Source organism: Dermochelys coriacea, chromosome 7 (genome assembly GCF_009764565.3).
Source record: "Dermochelys coriacea isolate rDerCor1 chromosome 7, rDerCor1.pri.v4, whole genome shotgun sequence".
Taxonomy (NCBI): Eukaryota; Metazoa; Chordata; order Testudines; family Dermochelyidae; genus Dermochelys; species Dermochelys coriacea.
In genome coordinates this window covers 121,891,695-121,914,881 of record NC_050074.1, presented here as the reverse complement: position 1 = coordinate 121,914,881, position 23,187 = coordinate 121,891,695, and the positions used below count along the sequence as shown (strand labels likewise).

The 23,187-nt window shown below is 42.7% G+C and overlaps 1 protein-coding gene across 1 annotated transcript in view; it reads right to left on the bottom strand.

The window, feature by feature from the left end:
- SH3PXD2A (SH3 and PX domains 2A) overlaps nucleotides 1-23,187 on the bottom strand; it is a 406,607-nt gene that overhangs the window by 83,840 nt on the left and 299,580 nt on the right. The window contains 3 exon segments of the mRNA XM_038409643.2: nucleotides 15,627-15,665; nucleotides 15,668-15,692; nucleotides 15,695-15,759. Coding sequence (XP_038265571.1) covers nucleotides 15,627-15,665; nucleotides 15,668-15,692; nucleotides 15,695-15,759 — 129 coding nt within the window.

Genomic DNA, 23,187 nt, shown 5'->3' with positions numbered 1-23,187 from the left:
AATGTGCAAAGGTGCTATGCACAACATTCTCTGGAATGTTTTCAAAGGTGCTCATCAGCACCTCTTGTTCCCATTGAGCTTAGATAGCATTTTTGAGGGCTTTGCACTTGGATTAAAAATCCATGCCTGACAGTGTCATTTAAGATCTCAGAAAGAAAGGACGACAGACAGCTGTCTATCCCAACTGCTCCTTTGTTTTCTGTCTGTCTTGCACTGAACCTTTTTCCACTAACTTGCCCAGAGTTAGTCATATGTGCACAGAACAAAGAAGGTAGGCAGCACAGAAGGGGAAGTGAATGAGTTATTTCCATTTAGATAGTTACAAGACCCCCAAGGCCTCTCCAGACACTCCTCCTATTATTGTGACCAACCACCACTAAACAACTGAGGAAGGTGTTTGAGTTAAGGCACAAGTCGCCTAGAGCATGCAAGCTATTCAACACTGCTACTTACAAAGATTCTCTTGCCCCTTTATCCTCAATCCCACTTTCCCTTCAGCATATTTCACTTCTACTTTACAAGTCAGAGATAAGTAATTCTGACCTCTGTACTTGCCTCCTACTAAACCTTATGTACTAGAGTTGCAAAATTTGCTTTCTTAAGTGGAGATAGCTTAGCCAATGTATGTCAGTGCTTAGCTGTAGCAACTCAGCCTCTCTCCTGCCAATTCACTGGTAAGACAAAAACACTAACAAAGTTCCAGTGGACAAACTGGCTCCAGAATTAGACCTTATAAGTGGTCAGGTCTTTCGAGCTGAAGAGTCTTCGGTGATGACCATAGCTGATCTGAGACGCAAGAAGTCACCAGTCTCACAGGGGATTCTCTGCCATGCAGAGGTCATGGTAGATGCTGGAGAAACACAAGTGGCTTCAGCAAAGATAAAAGTTATTTAATAAATATGCCATCAATATTAGCCAAGCTTGGAAAACCTAAAGCTGACCTGTCTTCCAAACCAAAAAATTTACTGCATGATTAGTGAAATGGATTGGAGATGACACTTGGGCTTTAAGCAACAGCTTGTTGTGAGGAGGGTAGAGGAGAAGGCTGCATTGCTGTAAAAGCCCCTGGAAAAACGTTACAGCTGACTCAGCCAAAATTCCCACCAGACAGCACCCCCTGAAAGCTGTAGTCATGACATCTTTTCAGGGCACAGCCTGGTTTCTACTAGCTGGTCTGGTGGGTCAGCAGGACCATGGCTGTGTCTTCAGCTCACCATGAGGTCTGTGGGCAATCAAGTGCCTCCACTAACCTTGCATATTCCTTCTGCTTTGCAACATTGGGTGCTTCTGGTGCAGGAACACATGGGAAAGGCTCTGCGGTCCACTCACTCCTGGCCTCTTTGCACTTGAAAAGTAAGGTGCCAAATGTGGTGCTGGTTTCTGTGATGTAGACAATAATCCACTAGGAACCAGCCTGAAAGCAGTAATCTATTTCCCCACAAAGGGAACTCCACAACATAGTTTCAAACCAGTGTCTGCAAAGTATCCTATGAACTATTCCTAAAGTCATCTAGTCTTAATCCCCACCCTTTTCCCCACATACCACATTCTCACAGTGAGAGGAAGGGATGGGTTGCAAGGGAGATCCTTTGCGGAAAATTGTTTTCATTTATATGGCTGGTCCTCAAACCTGGACATTTTTGCGGAGGAGAAAGAGAAACAAAAATATCCTTGCTAGTTTCCAACTGAGCAGAACATCTCACACCAAACCCTGGCTGCCCATTTGTCATTTTAAAAAACAAAATCACAAGCTAAAACACACACAGTTGATTCCTAAAACACACCAAGATGTCTGGAATAGCTGGGTGTGTAATTTAACTTGTAGTTAAGGAAAATGGTTGCCTGCCGCTTTTGCTCCTCCCAAGTTTGATAAACTTTGTCATGAGCCCTTGGCAGTCTTATTTGTCTGCTAAATGGGAGAGTGGGTAGGGATGGGGTGGAGTAACTGTTCTGTTGGGGGCGGGGAAGGAACATTTTATGCTTTTATGTTACAAAAATGTATTGCCAAAAATAGTCTCACGCTTACTCTAAACATTCTGCCCCCTTCCCCAGTTTCCAGGTAGTCATTGTTCTACATGTTCTGTTTGATAATTAGATTTCCCTCCCCCAGTACATTCCCATCAATGTTCGTAAATTTGAGCTATGCATTTTTTCCCCTCCTGCTGTCTGCAAAACTGGAGACAGACCCCAGAGGGATTATCAGTCCTGCTTTTCAGACATGCACATAGGTTCACCTTAACTCCTGTGAGTCAGTCTGCATGGTGGAGCTCCTCACCAACTGAAATGCAGACTTCAAGAATAAACGAATTAGTCACTAGTTTAATCCTAGGGTTTCAAATTCATCCTGCCTACCCTCCAGAGGTAATCCCAGTTGCTTTGAATCAGTGCAGTGAGGAGACATCAGCTCAGTCCATCTGTGCACCCCAGATCAGAGGAGGAGTCTCCAAGGACCATCCAGGTGCTACACAAAGCAGTGTTGGCAATTCAGTGTAGCATTCCTGTCCCCAAACCCTAAGCCAAAAGTGCAGCATTGTAGTGGATAGCACCTCCATCACCAAAAAGGTGGCATGTGAATGGAGTTGTAAGGTAAATGTCTACCAGCAGAACTTGTGGTTTTTAAAAGAATCCCATGGCACTTTTCATAAAGATGGGGTATTTTCCCAGTGTTCTATGCAGTTTCTTGTTCATACACAATTTGTCTGCTTTCCTAATTTTGCCCTGCAGTGTCAATGCACTCTGGTATTTATACTTAGTCTTCCTGTCACTAAACTTGTGTATAATGTTGCTATCCACTCTTTAAAGCCACAGCTTTTAATCCCACAGGTGGCTGCATTTCACTGGTAGGCGAAGTCACCTATGCATCTATATTGTTTGAAATTCTATAGAGGGCTTCAAGGCTGTGACAAGCTGAACAGAGCATCAAATCATTAAAAGGACAACAGTGGTATTCAAAGCAGATCACTGTCTTACCAGGAGGTAGCTGTACCCCTATAGCGAGTGAATTCACACACAACACAAATGAAGCATAGGAAGTGTGTGTCACTATTACCAAGAAATTAAGAACTCTCCCAAAACAATTATAGCCCATTTGAAGTTGGTGCCTCACAGGTGAAGTTTTCAGATGTGTCATAGTACAGGCAATGAAAGCAGTAAAAAGAAACCAGCTAATATAATAGAGAACCAAGGCAGCCATTTCCAAAATAAACATGAGCCAGAAACACTTTTGTTACTACAACCATGATGCAAAACTTTTTTGGAAAAAAAAAGTAAAGGTCTTTACAATCAAGAACACTGGGAAGTTCAAGGTTCTAACCTCAGACAAAAAAAAACCCTTAAATCTCTTTTAAGTTATACCCCAATTCTGATTATTCTATGAATTTAATAAGCAAGGCGATTACTTTTACAGGTTTTGCTTCATTTGAGAAGGGCTGAGTAATTGGGTTGTGGGGAAACTGAACACGAAAGCCAAGAAAAAAAAATGGAATTTCTGGTTGTAACTGAAACTTGTTCGTTCATGATTATTCCTTCCAACTTACTGCCAAGATAATATTAGAAACTGCTTATTTTCTGTACAGCTTGGGGAAAAAACAGTCACCTCATGCTTTATTAATCTTGTCCTCAATTGACATAACAAATATGCACCATCAGTCTTTTGTTTAGATGATTTTTAGGCCAGTTTTTCAAACTATCAAACACAAAACTTGCATGTGTAATCATATTAATCACTTTTCTGATTAATAGAACAAATGGCAGAAAACGTTAGATTGGCTAGGAGAATCTGATTTAACAGCCTCACTGACTTGCATCAAAGTTCTTAAAAAAAAAAAAAAACACACCCCACACAAAAACCATAAGCCCAGGGAAACAATGGTTTTTCAGCTGCTGTAACCCCAGAAATCTAACCCCCAAATGAAGTTACAGAACTGACTGGAAGGCCTTAATATCCGCAGATCTTCTTGGAGCTAGGTCAGTCAGTTTGTGCAGCATTGCTGAGCTGGTGACCTATTGGCAGATATAGAAAACCCAATCAAAGTGTTCTAATATGAAAAGCAGATTTCCTTGGAAGCATTTTGCTTTGGGAGGTTTCATGATTCCAAAATTGGCAATGTCTGTATAAATAGAGGAGGTAACGAGGTAAAGATCCAACAAGGGATGCTATGTGTAATTATTTTTCGTTTTAGGTTACCATCCTAGGCCACGAGCAAGAATGCTTAGTGAAAGCTGCGTGCCTTGTCTACCTACCTGGCCACGAGGGCAACATAATCGAGGACAGAGCTGGTTAGAAGGTTGGGAAGCAAGGTGAGAACTTAAAGCAAGGTGTGGAATACCTAGTTAAGAAGTCATCTTGCTGCATGAATCTTAGAAGACAACAGGATAAATGAGAATTTAACATGTCTGTGTTCTAGACTGCATGTGGGAGGTATTGTTACTTGCCACACTAAGTGAGAGAAAAGGGTGTGTACGTACTAACAATGCAACAGTATCTTTACTGAATGTGATCATTGCAGAGAGGTTTTAAAAAGAGGGGTAACGGTGGCCAACCCCTACTAAACATGTCCACTGGTTTAATCACTGGTAGGTAAAAGCCACCTGTGCGCATGTTATATATGTTTACAATTCTCTAGAGCACTTCAAGGCTGGGGCAAACTCTATAATATAATCAAATGTCAATAATTTGTTCTCATGGTGCCTATAAAATGACAATGTTTTAAGAGAGTTTTGGCTCTTCATGGAAGAGGTGGGGGAAAGCTTGTACAGACCTAAGTGTTCAGACAATAAGTTACTGTAGGCCATACTGTACTGTACAAGGCCTGAGTGGCCAGGAAACAGATACAGAAAATTCTACAGGGTGCCCACTGCTGAATTGTTTCTCCTAAAGCTTCCCTCAAGAAGATGGGAAAGTATTATGGAAAGAATGTCAGGCTGTGGACCCAGGGAATCCACAAGGAACTCTTCAAAACACTGAAGATGCCAGAACTTACATGCTGGGAAAATGGGCTTACACCCTTCACATTGTGCCGTGATGCCACCCATTAACAGCATCAAAAGTAGATGTTGGAGGGGGATATTGAGGGAGTTCCATTCTCATTTGGCAGCCACAAAGTCACTGCTGGGAAATCCATGAAGTCTTATGGGGAACAAGCAGCTCCCAGGCTCCAATTCTCTTCTTCCCCTCACTCACATCACCAAAAAAACCACAAGGTGCTCTGACTGTGCGGATGGGCTTCCGAGAGGAGTTGTACCACAGTGAGGTCCAATCCCCACTGCCGCAGAATTACAGTGCTTCAGGCATTAATTCCTTGATCCTCCTGTTACATAGGTTCAAGTGAAGGAAAGGAAGGGCCCTATTCATAGGACTGGAGTCTTGGACACCTACTGAATACAGGGGGAAAAAAAAAAATAAAGAAACCTAAACAAATTTGGTGTTCAATACACTTGGTGGCTTGCCACTAACAGCCCTCTTCAGCTACCTTAGTAGGGTGTGCACCACAGAAAAAGCTGAAGTCAGCTGAAACAGAGAAACACATTCAAAAGTCAAAATGTTTGACTTTAAATGCCTCCATAACAAGATACAATTTGTATTCTGAGGAGTCTCTTCTGCCCAAGCCAAGAGAGCAACAAACAAGACCATTAAGACTACGCTGGCAGTTTAAAAAAAAAAATCATTTCAAGAATGAGTTTACTGCAAGAACTGTTTTTAAAATGAACCAATGGAATTAAAGGTGCTCACAGCAGGGGAGGGTAGTGATATGTAGGATTTCCTTGGAGAAGTCAATGCTTTATAACTTCCCGATCCCATCACCTCTTCTTCCATACTTCTATATTTTTGCCCAATCTTTAAATTTTGTTGGATAAGCAAAATAGGAGTTAAAATTACGTGGGGAACAGTCAAACATTAGTAAGGCTAGTTGTTATGCAGCAATGCACTGAGGCTGATCTAAATGGGTTATGCATCGTTCAGCATGGACCAACTCAAGCACCAAGCAGGACCCACATCACTTTAACCATCATTCTGACTAACTGCTAAATTATGACCATTTCTGCTAGTGGAGAGCATGCAACCAGGTAGTCCTGAGGGGAAGTGTTCTTGGTAAAAGTATTTGCAGTGCATAATAGTGATATCAGATAGCCACTTGTAACTATTTGAAGTTGATTAAACACCAAAGGGTGAGAGGAACTATGCACCGCAATTCAAGGTAGCATGACTAGGACTTATGGGACTCAATCCATCAAACAAAAATTTAGGTCAAAGTCACTGGAATGCAGAAAAGCCTCCCAAGGGGAGAGAGGGGAACCACATAGCACTGGTCACTTAAAGTCTGCACAATATCTTATCCCATCTATTTGGAGAGACTATCCATCATTGGCAGGGAAACAGACAAATCTCATGGTCACCAACATGAGAGTCCATTGTAATGCTAAATCCTAAAATTCCATATTGTTCCATCTGACAGATGACATTAATCCAAGTATTTTAATTGATAAAAAATTGTAGGGCAAGAAGAACAATGTCTTCTCTATCTGGGATAGATGGGAGAAAGCTTTTTTGTTTCATACCCCAATGCTCCAAGATTTCTGTCTTGTCCTCCTCTTGGTGCATTCCCTTCAGATCTTTGAATAAAAAAGAGCCATGTCAAAAAACCCTCAGTTCTTGAGGGTGTTACACTAAGATGAAAAAATATCAAGACTGTTGCACAACAAGACACCATGACACATTCAAAATGAACAACTATCTTGCATCACACTGATATGTCTTCTGCAATATTGGTAGTACTTTAAAGGTTGAACTGAGATCAAGGACTCATTTTGCAAGACACCATAAAAACAAAATAAAATATCACAAGACTATTGCACAACTCTGGACCACCATAACACATTACATTCTGAATGTTCTTTGTGCACCACACTTGTTTACCATTTGTCATATGGTGGTACTGAAACGGCCCAGCTGAGATCAAGGCCTTATGGTAGGCATTATAGAAACACACAGGAAGAGTTTCGGCCCCAAAGATTTACAGTTTAGACAAGACAAAGGAAACATTATTCCCATTTTACAGATGGGGAACCAAAGCACAGAGATTAAATAGCTTGACAAAGGTCTCAAAGGATGTCTGTGGCAGAAGTGGGAACTGAATCCAAGTTTTAGTGCTTTTATTATCCTGGCTAGACTTAAGCGGTCAAAAAATTCCCCAAATATACACAGACTCAAGTAAAGTTGAAACAGAAAGGGTTAAACTTCTTCCGTTGCATATTTTGTAGCTGTTCACCCCACTGCTTCCAGCTTAAGGCACAGCCATTAGACAGCCTTTCCCACACTCCTGAATAATGGTGCAGAAGAGAGAGGGAAGGATTATTTCCTCCTTCTGACCAGCTGATTTCTGATGTGCACATAAAGATCTCCGCCTCCTCCTTCAGTATTTTTCAAATAGGCTGCTGTAGAAGCCTGAGGCCAGTTTCAGGATCCTCTCCAGTGTGGCACACAGAGCTAAGGACACTAGCACTGCAATCACAAGACAGACACGAAGCAGCACTGAGTGTACTTTGGCTAAACACAGCCTAGACAGCTATAACAGATGATGCACAGAGAATCCATGTCCTCTAGCTGCTGGGTGCCTGAGCATTTAAAGAAAATGGAGGCCGATCTGCCTTCACTACTTAGGGCTATGTTCCCATTTTGGAGGGCGAACTCCATCAGACTAGCCTGAACATCAAAATTATCCTACAATACATCTTAGAGCCTAAGCAATATCATACCACGAGGCTTTTGTCTTGCAAGACATTAAAGGTGTTGATCCTTGTTAAAACTACCTGGTTTAGCCAAGCAGAGGCAGCCATAATGCAGATAAGTCTTTCATTTACTCAAGAACTAGATCCCGCTTATCTCCACACAGTCCATAACTTTATTCTGACAAGGAGTTAGCAATTCTTGCCCACTGACAGAACATATTTGCAACAGGTCCAGGTCATTGATCCCAAACACTGAAAGTATTCTTTATCTTCCCCTTTAGTAGAAGGGCTGGACAACATCTCTAAGGAGTTAAATGAAATCTTAGCCATTTACCCAAGCCTGCACTTCAAGTGGGGACCTCCAGTGGTGCTGAAGAAGGGGCCCACAAGTCTTTTCCTACATTTAAGCACTTCTTGTGCCTATTTTTAAAGAGGCAGGATTATTGATTATATTCCAGTAGCACTTAAAGGGCCCAAATGAGATCAGAGCTAGATAGTGATAGGCACTCTACACATAGTAAAAAAAGAGACAGTAAACTCTTCAGGATTAGGACTATCTAAATAGGTCAGGCAGGCAACAGGGGGAGGGCAAATGGATGCACAGAGAGGTGAAGTGACTTGTCTAAAGTTTAACAGCAGGTTGGCAAGAAAGTTGAGAATAGAAGCCAAGTCTCAAGACACAGTCCAGGAGCACATCCACTCAACCATACCATCTCTCATGAAACGTGGACTGGAGAGTAAGCAGAGAACCAGCAAGCCCGATTTCCAGAAAAATGTGCAATTGCACTTGAAACAGTGTTTGCGGACACACACGCTCAGTAATTCTGCATGCAAATGTATTACACATGCAACTGGTGGATGTGCAATTATTTTATAAGAAACTGTGGTAACTGCATTTGAGAGTTTGCATGCTGCTGCACACCAGAATTTTCCAAGAATCCAGCACTGCACCTAATTTAGGTCAACAAAAAAGGTTACTTCTCTAAATAAATTGAAGAAACATTTTGGCTCTTTGCTTACTGTTCTCCAGTACCGTATTACACTGCAAGCTTGAAGACAGATGTTTGCTAGTGTCTACATAGCACTACTGGGTCCATGGCACAACTTTTGTTAATTACATGGTCTCCCTCGTCTCTCTAGTCCCCACCCATTTCCTTCGCCTCAGTTTTGAAGATGCAAGTTTGTGGTGAAAACAGGAATACATGACAGAATTTTAGGGATGCAAGCCATAGCAAGTTATGAGGCAGGATCTGGAAGAGGAGTGCAAGAATGTACAGTCCACCAAAATAGGGAGGCTGTTCCAGGAGCAAAGGATAATGTGAAAGTGCCAGGTATCTTTGTATACAAGATCTACCTGGGCTTCCACTGATCTGTAGAACAGGTATTATGAACAGGAGAGGGTGGAGCCTTGCCTGACTGTTCCTTGTTCCATATTCTATTCCTAGGGGCCAATCTGCCCTGTGCACAGATCATGGAATCATTGAAGATTAGGGTTGGAAGAGACCTCAGGAGGTCACCTAGTCCAGCCACCCACAGATGGGATGCACTGTACCACATGGACAGGAACAAACAAGACCAAAAAAACCCAGCCAACTCACTCACCTCACTCCCTCCCACCCAACAACCTAAGACTCTATACTACACAGCAATGGGTGGGTCGTAGAGAAGGGAGAAGAGGGAGGCAGGAGGTCTCCATCTGGTAAAGCAAAGTTTTCGTGGAGGCAGGCTCTCTTTAGTCTTAATGGACCCTTCCTTAATCTTTATATAGTTTTCCTAATTAAGCCTGCATCCATCAAGAAGCATAAGTGAACCTGCGCAATGATAAAGTAGAGCATACTGCCAGGTGTACACAAAATCCACTAACATTGTAGGGGACAACCATTAAGTCTTGGAATTCCTAGATTAGAAAGCCATTTGGAACAGACATTTATTAAGATAAAACTTAAACACTCCAAAATGTAACTTCATATTGCCACAAGATAATCTCAGCAAGCTACAAGGAAGGAGCAGTTTCCCTTGCCAAAAACTCCCTTGGGTCCCGATAAAATTACACTAGCCATAATAGATTTTACATATTGTGTGTAATAGAATATTGGAAATAGGTCTGCGCTTATGTAATTGCAAAGGAAACAGCCATGGGCTTGTTCAGGCCAGCTGAAAATGCCATCCTATGTTTCTACCACCAATGTATAAAGAGCCCTCAACCCCACCCCTCTGATCAGGACAGAAAAGGAGGAAGAGCAGTATGGAAGGTGATTGATAGTACAGTTATACTTAAGGCCTGTCAGGGTTTCCATTACAAATAGCATTGCCCCAATTTATAACTTGACCATTTCAAGCCACATCCAAACAAAACTTGGCAAGAATGAAGTTAGCACAAATACAATTTTTTCCCCCTCCTTCCTTTCTTTAAAGAAAAGTTCTACACAGACAGATGCAGTCATTTGTACTGTGAAGATCGGCAAACGGCAGAAAATTTGCTGCATGGGTTTTTTGGAGTGGTTAATTTAAAAAAAAAAAAAGCCACACAGACCCAAAGAGAGAGTCAGCCTATCACAGAGCTCAGTTTTGAACAGCAACATTCTGCAGGAAGATTTTACTACCATGCAGACTCAAAACATTTAACAGAAGCAATCGCGAGATGGAAAAGACAGTGCCTAGGAAACAGCTGTAGCTACAGTTAAGATTGATTTTGAATGTAAAGTGCTATAATTTTCTTTATGTACATACATCCCTATGATGAATGGTAAAAAGGAAATAACTACACATAGTAAGGGGAGACTATACCCCAAATAGACACATGGTAGGATAGCTTCCACTACACAGAAACCCAGAGGGTCAGAGGAAGGTCTCAAGACAGATTTTTGTGCACCCCAGCTGGGCATTTACGTTAAGTAGCCCAATGTCCACAAAAGTAGACACTGACAACTGCAGTGAAACTCAGCATGAAGTGACCCACAGGCTTGATATAACGTGGCTGGAAGGGTCTCAAAATGTATTCATGTGTCTCATTGACCTTGTATTGACATTGTGATATTAACAGAGGGGTTTTCAGGTTTATGGACTTGGACATCTCTTGAACTTGCTCTGGGTACAGCAATGAAGACGTTCTCTTACCAGACACTATATTTGACTATGGTTGATAAAAAGAAAATTAAATATTAGATATGGACCCTAACCAAAGTTATGGGTGTGGATGTGCCTAAACTTTAGGAAAAAGTTAAATTGCAATGTTTGGATTCAAATTCCATCACTTGTCTATGGAAAAAATGTTGCTTTGAATGTTGTCTTTGACTATTTAAGTGCAACACAGGATTACTCAGAGTGATGGGTGGCCTTCCAATGGTCCTCAACTTTGCTGAGATACCAAAGTAGTTTAACATACACTATCCAGCATTGATCATTTGATGTGATGAGTGCGTTCAATGCCCATTAGTTCCAATGATAATGGAGAGCACTCAGCGAAATTTACAGACTCACAGGTTTAAGCCCAGAGTTCCTGTCTTTGATTACTACAACTTTCACACCACAAGATAACATTCTCAGGTCACAAGAAGCGGCTTTCTAAGGGCAGAGTGGTTATCAAAGTCTACTACACAGATGCACTGAAAAGTTACATGCCAAATCCCAATGGCCAAGAGATCGTAATTAGAACTCATTAAGGTTGCCACATTCTGTTTTCAGTTCACCTGACTGTTGCAAAGTATTGCTAACCTTGCCAGAAGGGTACAAATATAGAATGTGGTAGCCCTAATCCAGGCTCTAGAACAGTCATCTCCAACCTTTTTATGTCCAAAATCACTTTTTGAATACAAGGGCAACCTAGGCTCTCCCCCACCCCTTCCCCGAGCTTCCGCCCACTCCATGCCCACCTCTCTCTGTTGCTTGCTCTCTCCCACCTTCACTCATTTTTTCCCCAGGCTGGGGCAGGGGTTGAGATGCAGGAGTGGGCTCCGGGCTAGGGCTTGGTGCAGGAGGGGGTTTGGGTGCTGGCTCGGGGAGGGGCTCAGGGCTGGGGTATGGCCTCCTGCTGGGTGGCACTTAGCCTCGCTGCACCACCGATCGAGGTAAGGCAGGCTCCCTGCCTGCCAGGGCCCCACACCGCTCCCAAAAGGAGCCAATGGGGCGGGGGAGGGAGAAGGAAAAAAAGGTATGTGGCTCTGCGCACTGCCCCTTTCTGCAGGCATTACCACCAAAGCTCCCATTGGGCCACACAGTTCCCTGTTGCTGGCCAATGGGAGCTGTGGGGCCAGAGGGGGCAGCTTGCAGAGCCACATACCCCCCCCTCCAGGGGCCCGCAGGGGTGTGCTGGCCACTTCCGGGCGTGGCGTGGGGCTGCGGCAGGCAGGGAGCCTACCTTAGCAAAGGCAGCTCCGCTGCAACGGCCCACAGATTGCGATAGACTGTGAGAGTCCCCAGGATCGACCTGTTGATTGCGATCGTCAGGTTGGTGACCACTGCAAGAAGCTATGACTTCTGGCAAAGGACAATTAAAAACTGAAGCTTGTCCATTTTATTCTTGGCTAGCATCATATATAAAAAGCTTTACTTCAAAACCTTTGACATGCAAGATACAGACCCATTCAGCTAACAGAGCTGCCTTGGGCTTTTTACTAAGGGACAAATGGTTCATTTTCCAGAGCTCTCTCTTGGAGGGGAAAAAGCCATGCAACACTTGATATTTCTGTGTGGTATCAACACACAATCCTATTGGGACTATTTGATTTAGTAGATTTTTTTCTTAAAAATCACAATTGCCTATGCATTTCATACCAGCTTTCCTAAAGCACCCCTAAAACAGAGCCAGACGTGTACTGTATGGGATTTTACATACTACCACGATCAGACTTTCATCAAGATAGTAGGAAAGCAGCAAGGATGTCTAATACACTTGACAAGATGTTCATCTGATAAAAGTTTGAACCACCACAGTTAACCACTATCCAAGTGTTTGTGATGTGGGCTGTTCAGAACTAACCTAGTAAACCAGTCAGTCAATGTTTCACCCTGGACCAGAGGGAGAGAAGTGAAACCTACCTGATGCAATCAGGATCAAATGAATCCAATTTGATTCTATTTTCCACACATATCTATGGATTGCCCCTTTTTTAAAAAAGGGTCCAAGAATCCATTGTCTTTGGGTTTGGTGTAATCACACTGTCATGAAGAAAAATAATCTATACACAAACTAGTGATGGACAAGACGTTTTAGATAAACTAAAGTCTAATCCAAACTATCAGTCAACAACTCACCAGAATATGTGTATGTGTGTGTGTGTGTGTGGTGTGTGTGTGTGTGTGTGTGTGTAAGATGGGAGGAGGAGGGGGGGAGACGGGAATGTTGGGGTGTGTGTGTAAAATGGGAGGAGGAGGGGGAGGCGGGGAAATTGTTGGAGTTTGAAAGAAGTCTAAATTTATTTTTTGTTGGCTGCTTTCTTTTCTCTGCAACTTCTCAGCTTTGTGTTTTCAGCCAACTCTGAAAACCCAAGATTCCCTGGAAAAGGCCATTCCGGCAGTGTTTCCAGCCTGGCCAGCCAGGAGTTGCTGAAAAGTTTGAGCTGAATTTTATTCCTTAGGAAAGTGGCAGCCCAATTCTCAGCCAGGGATTTAGTCAAACATCCAGACCTAAGGATGCTTGCCCACCACAATCATCCACTACCTCTGTTCTACAGGAGGGGGCTATAAAACTCCTCCAGTGTTTCCGAGTCTTCTTAGGTCCGTGACTGAGGACCCCTTTATTCAAAGTCAAAAACCTTTATGTACCGCTTACTTTTACAGTATGTATAAGAGTCAAAACGTATCAACACTAAGCCTCTAAAAAGTTGTGTGGGGGCTTCGAGACACTGCATGGAATACTTGACCATGAGAGGAAGAGTGTGCAGGGAATAGGGGAGAGGGATTTTCCTTGCTTTAGATTGTAATAAATATTTACAAAAAAAAAGCGTTCAGCTCTTTGCAAACCCCTCCCTGCCCAATTGACTTTCATGACCCTCCTGGGGGTAATGACCTACCCGTCTATTCTATTGGACTTTACAGATGATTATTAAGAAGGGACTGTAACCCTAATCCCTGTGATATTACTTCACTGAATAAATGGAGCATGATATGGCTCTAAAAAGGCACCTTTTCAGGGAGTTGCTTACGGCTGCTACTCTGAAACTTTTCTGACCATATAATCTCACTTAACGCTGACATTCCACCTTAGCAACAAACCATGATCTTTAGTACGCATATGAACTGTGTTTCCTTGGCACAACAGGAAGGCTGAATTGGAATTCCATTCCCCCCACACACTTGAAACCAGATACCTTTGAATTGTTGAACAGTCCAAATCCCCATGGTGGTTATCTTTGGAATCCAAAATAGAGGAGAATGCATCATAAAGGTGAAAGGAGAGTTGCCACAATAAGGGATCTACATACTGCCCTTGGGATGCACATGGGTAACTCCCACCACCACTGGCTGGGAGGTAGCACATTGGATAATTAACAGAACCCCTATCTTAACACAATCAGCATAGTGGCAATTTTATGGCAATCTTTTCTCTCCTTCACACCATAATCACGCTCTTAATTAGGTAGATGTGTGCTTTGGCCTTTACTAGTTTTGCAAAAACACATAGTACTGCATACCCAAAAGACCATATGGCTTCACTAGCCAGCATCTGTGATTTTACACCACACCCACACCTCACACACACACACCACACACACACACACCACCCTACCTTTAACAACTGCTCTAAGTCACCTGGCAGGCTAACAGAGTGCATCACTTGCCTTCCGTAAAATTGTGGCACGGCTGCCAGGTGAAAATATTCACCTTCAGGATGTACATACTCCCTCCAAACCAATCCGGAGGGAACTTTGAAAGGGTGGATGTTTGACAGACCAGGACATTTCTCTGTTAAAGCCTGATCCTTTAGCATCCACAACTCCCACTGCAGTCAATGGGAGCTGCTGGTGTTCATCTCTGAAGATTGGGACCGTGGTCTGTGAATGTACCTAGTCCGTCTGCAATGGCTGCCTCTGGGCAAGACATGAGAAAAATAGGTCTTTGACCCAAAAGTTTGACAACCATTTTGTTTTGATGCATGAGGGGGAACGGGGGCATGTGCAGAAGCAAGCAAATGGGCATGAGGTTAGCCAACAGTTAACCCTTTCAGCGCTGCAAATGGACACATGGCTTCTGAAGCATTTCATTAGCCTGGCTGGAAAACAGACTTCCAGGAGGCAAAGCCACTACACATCAACCTTTGACCAAATCACCTGCCAAAATTTAATATTCTGAATGGTAACACTGGTTATTCTAAGGGCAACATAAGGGAATTTTAGACTACATTGCTAGCAGGGAGGCTCCCATTCTTTGCCTGAAAAAAGGCCACACCAATACTTTTTGCAAGTAGCAATTTTAAAGTTTTACTGAATCTATGTAGTGGCCCAAAACGTAAAAGGATGAGACAACAGTTGAGTTATCAAGCCAAGTCTTCATCCCAGAGTAAGTTTAACAGCCGTGTATAAATCTCCCACCCCCCAAAAAACCCTACAGTTGTTAGTAATGGAAATGCTGACAGACCCTTACAAAAAAAAAAAAAAAAAGAGTCACAGCAGGGCAACGTATTATTCTAATAAGCATGCACACAAGCTGGGGAAACCTTCTCTCCTCCCGCCTTAGTTTTCTGTTAATGTACATTGGCTAATTACAAACAGCTTACGAGACAGTCTTACAGCAGAGGCAACATTTTGGCCCCCCGCCCAAACCAACAGGGGGAATGTCAACATCCTCAGCCCAGACAAGACCAGATGGAACTAATGTATAGTGACATGAAAGGATGAGAGAATAAAGAAGGGAACGAACCACCAACTATTAGAGAGGAAAAATAGGTACAAGTGTCTCACCGCTTTCGTTTTCTCTATTTACGTCCACGACTTCCCCACCTGAAGGCTGATCTCAGAGTTTCTCCTGTTTTCTCATAGCTGGACACCACCACATATTGCCCAGGATCATGGGTTTCAGAACTAGCATCAGCACCTGGAGAAGGGAAAAAGCAAGCTGTAAGCCAGCTTCCAGCCATGGCTCCTCGAGAGCGACCGCCGTCCATCCAATTCATGATAGGCCAATTTGTCACCACCGTCAAGCCAATCAGAACAAAACCTTGGCTCGCAGCATATCCCCAAATGGCTGGCCATATAGAAACAGCTTCCTCTGGCCCACAACCCAGCAGCACAGAGGAACATTAGAGAGGAAGAAAAAAAAGTTTAAAGCATAGTGAATTAATCAAAGTTTCATGACGGATTCTGAAAATAAACCTCTTCCCAACATGGTTGCCACAATCCTTGTCCCCATTCAGATAGAAAAATCCAGGATAGAAGCAGCATAAATCCACAGCAGAGCTATTCCCCCCCAGGAAACCAAAAGAAAAAATAAACAGTTCTCCCCTCGGAGGCTCAGCTCCTTCTCCACTCTTGAAGGCTTGAGCTGTAAGTCAAGAGGGGGCTGTGGATGCCAATCATATTCATGTGCACTGCAGCCCTTAAATAGAAACACATGAGCAGGACTGACTCAGGGAAGGGGTGGAGGAAGGGAAAGAGTGAGGGGAGGGCAGAGAGACTGTTTACTTGAAACAAAAGTCACAGTGCCAGATTCTTATTAAGACAGACACCCCTCCACAGTCTTTTCCAAGCATTTTGCACAATCGTCCAAAAAAATCCTCCAATTACAACAGATGCAGAACTCCACATACTGCCTTGTACGAGATGAACAGCGGAAATCTTTACACAGTCTGATTTTCTCTCCCTTCCAATGTTTGCTTGGTTTGTTTTTTTTAAGAAGTTTGCAAGCTAGCATGAAATGCTTTAATTATTTCATCTTCTCCATGCTGGACTTTTCAACCAGCAGGAGCCATTTCTTCCCTATTCCTGCACATTCCCTCCTTTCCTCCCTGCCCCCCACCCCCAAACACACCAGCATCCCTCTGATTGGCTTCTTTTGGTTTTCTGAATAATGCAAATCATATGTTTTAAAGCCGAGCTAGAAGACAGGAGTGTTCCCCAGCCAGGGATGGAGGGAGAGTTCTCTGCCATGTAGCAAGCTGCAGGAGATGCAAGAATCTCCTTAACTCACTCAACTGCATCATCAACAAAGCACACAGGGCCATGCCACTGCCAAACGGACAGACACAGGAAAGCTCTGCATACACACCACTGCAGAGAGAAAGGCTATGAATGCATTTTTAAGCCAACAGTTCCTGTTTTAATTAAAAAAAAAGAAGGATGCTATCCTTTTGATGTAGATCTCCTTCTGAACATAAAGCATCAAGGATCACCTTGTTTAGAGACACTAGACAAGGGATTCTCAAACGTCATTGCACCCACAACCCCCTTTTGACAACAAAAATTACTACATGACCCCAGGAAGACAGGGGCCAAAGCCCAAGGGCTTCAGCCACAGGTGGGAGGGGCCTGTAACCAGAGTTCCACTAACCAAGGCTGAAGAATTCTGGCTTTGGCTTCAGCCCTAGGTAGTGAGGCTCTGGCTTCCACTTCATCCCCAGCAAGTCTAATGCCAGTGCTGGCGACCCCTTAAAACAGGGTCACGACCCACTTTGGGGTCCTGGCCCACAGTTTGAGAATCGCTGCACTAGCCATACGAAACATTTGACAAAGCTGCGACAGACTGGAGTCCTAATGTGTTAAGCACTCTATGTAGCAGAGATTCCTGTTGTAACCTAAAGAAACAAGACAGGCAAAAGGCGAGGTCGGAAAGTGGGGCAAAAGAACTCTCCCAACGTCATACAAAGGGTCAGTGGCAGAACTGAGATAGAATCCAGGACCTCTTGAGTCACAGTTCAATGCCCTCTCCACCAGACGACCATGCTCTTTCTGCTCTGTTGGGAGGCCAAGGTAATCAATGGAATATTTAAATCAAATCACTCTAACCAGGCAGATCACAATCAGCACAGTACTTACAATGCCTGCACATCCATCTTTCCCCCAATTTAGTATGTAAATTGATTCTACAGACAAAGTTAGGCCTAAAAATTTCCCTTTCCTTTAGATGGAGGCAGTAGGTACCTGCCAGAAGAAAGGCCACTAGTCCAGTCTTTTCCTAAAACAGGAATACTGATTGCCTCTCTTTGGCCCAGATTTAAGAGGTTCAGAATAAAATTCCTTAAGTGTGTCCAGCTAAACTCACAACATACAGAGTCCCAGAGCAATTTTTCAGTATATTTTAAAAGATTGTTTTCTTGCTAGTGAATTTTCTGCTCACAAAAGCAATGAGCGGAGTATCATCAAGAACAGGATGATTGACTCCTTATGCGCCTATCAATAATATGTAGGGCAAAAAGCTGCGTGATCATAGGGGACTTCAATTTGAAAGATACACACTAGAGGTTTCATGTTGCAAGTATAACACATCCTTGGAATGTCTAAATATTAGACAGGACACGTTTCCTAATGTAAAAGTAGTGTTGCAGCCAACACGGGGGAAATTCTACACTAGACCAGTCTTGACAGATAGAGAAACTGATCACAGAACTAAAAGTTAATGGTATTGTAGGTACAAGTGATCATGACTGCAAATTTATAAATGTGATCAAAACAGAACAGAGTTTAGACCAGTGATTATCTGATTTACACACACACACACACACACACACACACACGCCCCCCCTTTAAAAAGGAGCATTGTCACAAAACTGAAAGCCATTATGAATCCAATCTGGGAGGAAGAATTTAATCAGAAAAATGTGAATGATAATTGGAAATTATTTAACAACACTTTACTAGATGCTCAAAAACCCACAATTGAGGAAGAAGGCTGTGAACCTACTGGTTAAAAAGACCAACCTGATTTAGAGGGGAAGTAAAGGCAGCTATAAAAAGATTATATAACCAATGGAAAAAAGGGGAAGATGATAGTAATGAACATAAATCAGAAGTTAGAATCTTTGACAAGGAAAGCAAAGGGACACATATCTATAGCCATCAGAGTTAAGGACAATAAAAAAGGGAGATTTTTTGTTTTAAAGAACAAAAACACCTCAACAATAGTACTGCTTCATTACTAGCAGAAATAGCAAGATGATAAATAAAAAAATATTCAATAAATACTTCTGTTCTGTATTGGGGGGGACTGATGAAGACATATCAGATGACGACACTCCTTCCATTCCATTAGTCTTTTTTGGGGGGTGTGGTGGGGATGTTAAAACAGCAGCAGTTGAAGTTAGACATTATTTAAGATCAGCAGGGCCAGATAACTTTCATCTGAGAGTTTTGGAAGAGCTGATTAGGAGCTCAGTGGACCATTAATCTTAAATTTTCACTAAGTCCTACAACGTAGAGAAGTTCCAGAAGACTTGAAGAAAGCTAATATTGTGCCAATTTTTTAAAAGGAGTAAATGGAATGACCTGAGTAATTATAGGCCTGTCAGTCTGACACTGATCCCAGGCAAGATAATGGAGTGACTGATGTGGGACTCTATATTATTCTCCTTTAATTCTTTATTAATATATTAGTGAGAATCAACATGGGTTTATGGAAAATAGATTGTCAAACTAACTTGCTATCTTTTGATGAGGTTACAAGTTTGGTTGACAAAAGTAACAGTGTTGACGGAATGTATTTATTCCCATAAGGTATTGGACTTGGTATTTCATGACATTTTATTTTTTATTAAAAACTAGAAAGATATAAAACACGGCACACATTAAAATGCATTAAAAGCTGACTGATAGGTCTCAAAATATAACTGTAAAAGGGTAATAGTTATCACGTGGATGTGTTTCTAGTGGGGTCCTGTAGTGATTGGTTCTTTGCCCTATGCTATTTAAAAACTTTTTACGTTTTCGGCCAAGTTATTAATAAAAAACACCACTGATAAAGTGGTAAATACTGAAGGGTCACTGATTCAGAGCAATCTGGACTGGGCACAAGCCCACAATGTGTGTTTTAATATGCCTAAATGTAAATTCATACAACTCTGATCAAAGAATGTCGGCCATACTCACAGGATGGGCAACTCTCCTGGGAAGCAGCAACTCTGAAAAAGATTTGGGGGTCCTGCTGGATAGTCAGCTAAACATGCACTCCCAGTGCCACCGCGGAGCCCAGAAAGCCAATTTGATCCAGGGACACATAAGGAAATCTCGAGTTATTTTACCTCTGTATTTGGCACTGGTGCAATCGTGCTGGAATGCTATGTCAAGCTGAGGGAGTCAAATCGTTAATAGGCTCTTCAGTCTAGCAGAGAAAACAATCCAATGGCTATAAACTGAAGCTAGATCTATTCAGAAGTAAATAAAGGTGTAAATTTTTAATCGTGAGAGTAATCAATCATTGGAACTGGGTCAATTCTCAGTCACTGATCATTTTAAATCAAGATGGTATTCTGAAAGATCTATTCTAGGCATAATTTTGCGGAAGTTCTATTAGATTATTACCGAGGTCCCTTCTGGCCTTGGAATCTATGAAGTCCAGTGCAGGTAATGCCATGTACCTCAGACCAGATCTGCAACACTGCCTGCTATTCTAATCCTAGGCCCACAAACAAGTGTGCCAACTGCACCTCTATCCTGACTGACAGTAATCTCTGCTAATCCAGCTCAGGGCTCCGCTGGAAGAGAGTCCATCAATCATAAATTGCCTAAATTCCATGGTGGTTTTCTAACATGAAGCAATAGCCACAGGGGACTAGGATGAAATCACAAAAAAAAAAAAACTGTCACTTACAATCTAGTCAATATCAGAAACTTGGTAGCCTCTCAGATATTAGATGCTACTGCAGGACTGTGCTTTGGTAGGGAAGTTACAAGAATAGTAGAAAGAAAAGGAGTACTTGTGGCACCTTAGAGACTAACAAATTTATTAGAGCATAAGCTTTCGTGAGCTACAGCTCACTTCATCGGATGCATTTGGTGGAAAAAACAGAGGAGAGATATATATACACACACGAGAACATGAAACAATGGGTTTATCATACACACTGTAAGGAGAGTGATCACTTAAGATAAGCCATCACCCACAGCAGGGGGGGGAAAGGAGGAAAACCTTCCATGGTGACAAGCAGGTAGGCTAATTCCAGCAGCAGTTAACAAGAATATCAGAGGAACAGTGGGGGGGGGGTGGGGGGGTAGGCAGAAATACCATGGGGAAATAGTATTACTTTGTGTAATGACTCATCCATTCCCAGTCTCTATTCAAGCCTAAGTTAATTGTATCCAGTTTGCAAATTAATTCCAATTCAGCAGTCTCTCGTTGGAGTCTGTTTTTGAAGCTTTTTGTTGAAGTATAGCCACTCTTAGGTCTGTGATCGAGTGACCAGAGAGATTGAAGTGTTCTCCAACTGGTTTTTGAATGTTATAATTCTTGACGTCTGATTTGTGTCCATTCATTCTTTTACGTAGAGACTGTCCAGTTTGGCCAATGTACATGGCAGAGGGGCATTGCTGGCACATGATGCATATCACATTGGTAGATGCGCAGGTGAACGAGCCTCTGATAGTGTGGCTGATGTGATTAGGCCCTATGATGGTATCCCCTGAATAGTATCCCCACAGTATGCCAACATTTTTATGGCTGACTTAGAACAACGCTTCCTCAGCTCTCGTCCCCTAATGCCCCTACTCTACTTGCGCTACATTGATGACATCTTCATCATCTGGACCCATGGAAAAGAAGCTCTTGAGGAATTCCACCATGATTTCAACAATTTCCATCCCACCATCAACCTCAGCCTGGACCAGTCCACACAAGAGATCCACTTCCTGGACACTACGGTGCTAATAAGCGATGGTCACATAAACACCACCCTATATCGGAAACCTACTGACCGCTATTCCTACCTACATGCCTCTAGCTTTCATCCAGATCATACCACTCGATCCATTGTCTACAGCCAAGCGCTAAGATATAACCGCATTTGCTCCAACCCTCAGACAGAGACAAACACCTACAAGATCTCTATCATGCATTCCTACAACTACAATACCCACCTGCTGAAGTGAAGAAACAGATTGACAGAGCGAGAAGAGTACCCAGAAGTCACCTACTACAGGACAGGCCCAACAAAGAAAACAACAGAACGCCACTAGCCATCACCTTCAGCCCCCAACTAAAACCCCTCCAACGCATCATCAAGGATCTACAACCTATCCTGAAGACGAGCCATCGCTCTCTCAGATCTTGGGAGACAGACCAGTCCTTGCTTACAGACAGCCCCCCAATCTGAAGCAAATACTCACCAGCAACCACACACCACACAACAGAACCACTAACCCAGGAACCTATCCTTGCAACAAAGCCCGTTGCCAACTCTGTCCACATATCTATTCAGGGGATACCATCATAGGGCCTAATCACATCAGCCACACAATCAGAGGCTCGTTCACCTGCGCATCTACCAATGTGATATATGCCATCATGTGCCAGCAATGCCCCTCTGCCATGTACATTGGCCAAACTGGACAGTCTCTACGTAAAAGAATGAATGGACACAAATCAGACGTCAAGAATTATAACATTCAAAAACCAGTTGGAGAACACTTCAATCTCTCTGGTCACTCGATCACAGACCTAAGAGTGGCTATACTTCAACAAAAAAGCTTCAAAAAACAGACTCCAACGAGAGACTGCTGAATTGGAATTAATTTGCAAACTGGATACAATTAACTTAGGCTTGAATAGAGACTGGGAATGGATGAGTCATTACACAAAGTAAAACTATTTCCCCATGGTATTTCTCCCCCGCACCCCCCCCCCCACTGTTCCTCTGATATTCTTGTTAACTGCTGGAATTAACCTACCTGCTTGTCACCATGGAAGGTTTTCCTCCTTTCCCCCCCCTGCTGGTGATGGCTTATCTTAAGTGATCACTCTCCTTACAGTGTGTATGATAAACCCATTGTTTCATGTTCTCTGTGTGTGTGTGTATATAAATCTCTCCTCTGTTTTTTCCACCAAATGCATCCGATGAAGTGAGCTGTAGCTCACGAAAGCTTATGCTCTAATAAATTTGTTAGTCTCTAAGGTGCCACAAGTACTCCTTTTCTTTTTGCGAATACAGACTAACACGGCTGCTACTCTGAAAAGAATAGTAGAAAAAGTACAATATTTACTCAAGCTACATCACATCTACTTCAAAATAAGTATTTCTTCAGACCATAAATGTTTACTTAAAAAAAACAAAAACATCCAACACACTCTTGGGTCTAGTGGCAGGAATGGTAGCCATTATGACAACCATCCCTGCTGGATACAAATAGAACAGGGCTGCTCTAGGTTATGGTGTACATCGGCCAACACCCACATATTATTCACTGACATCTGAGCCAGAAGACAGATGCTAGAGAAGCTTTGCCAGTTGAATTGAAAAGTGTCATTTCATGAAGCAGCATTTAGAGGCCTGTTCCTTAACTCCAGATACAGAAGTCGGATCTGGCTACAACAATTAAACGT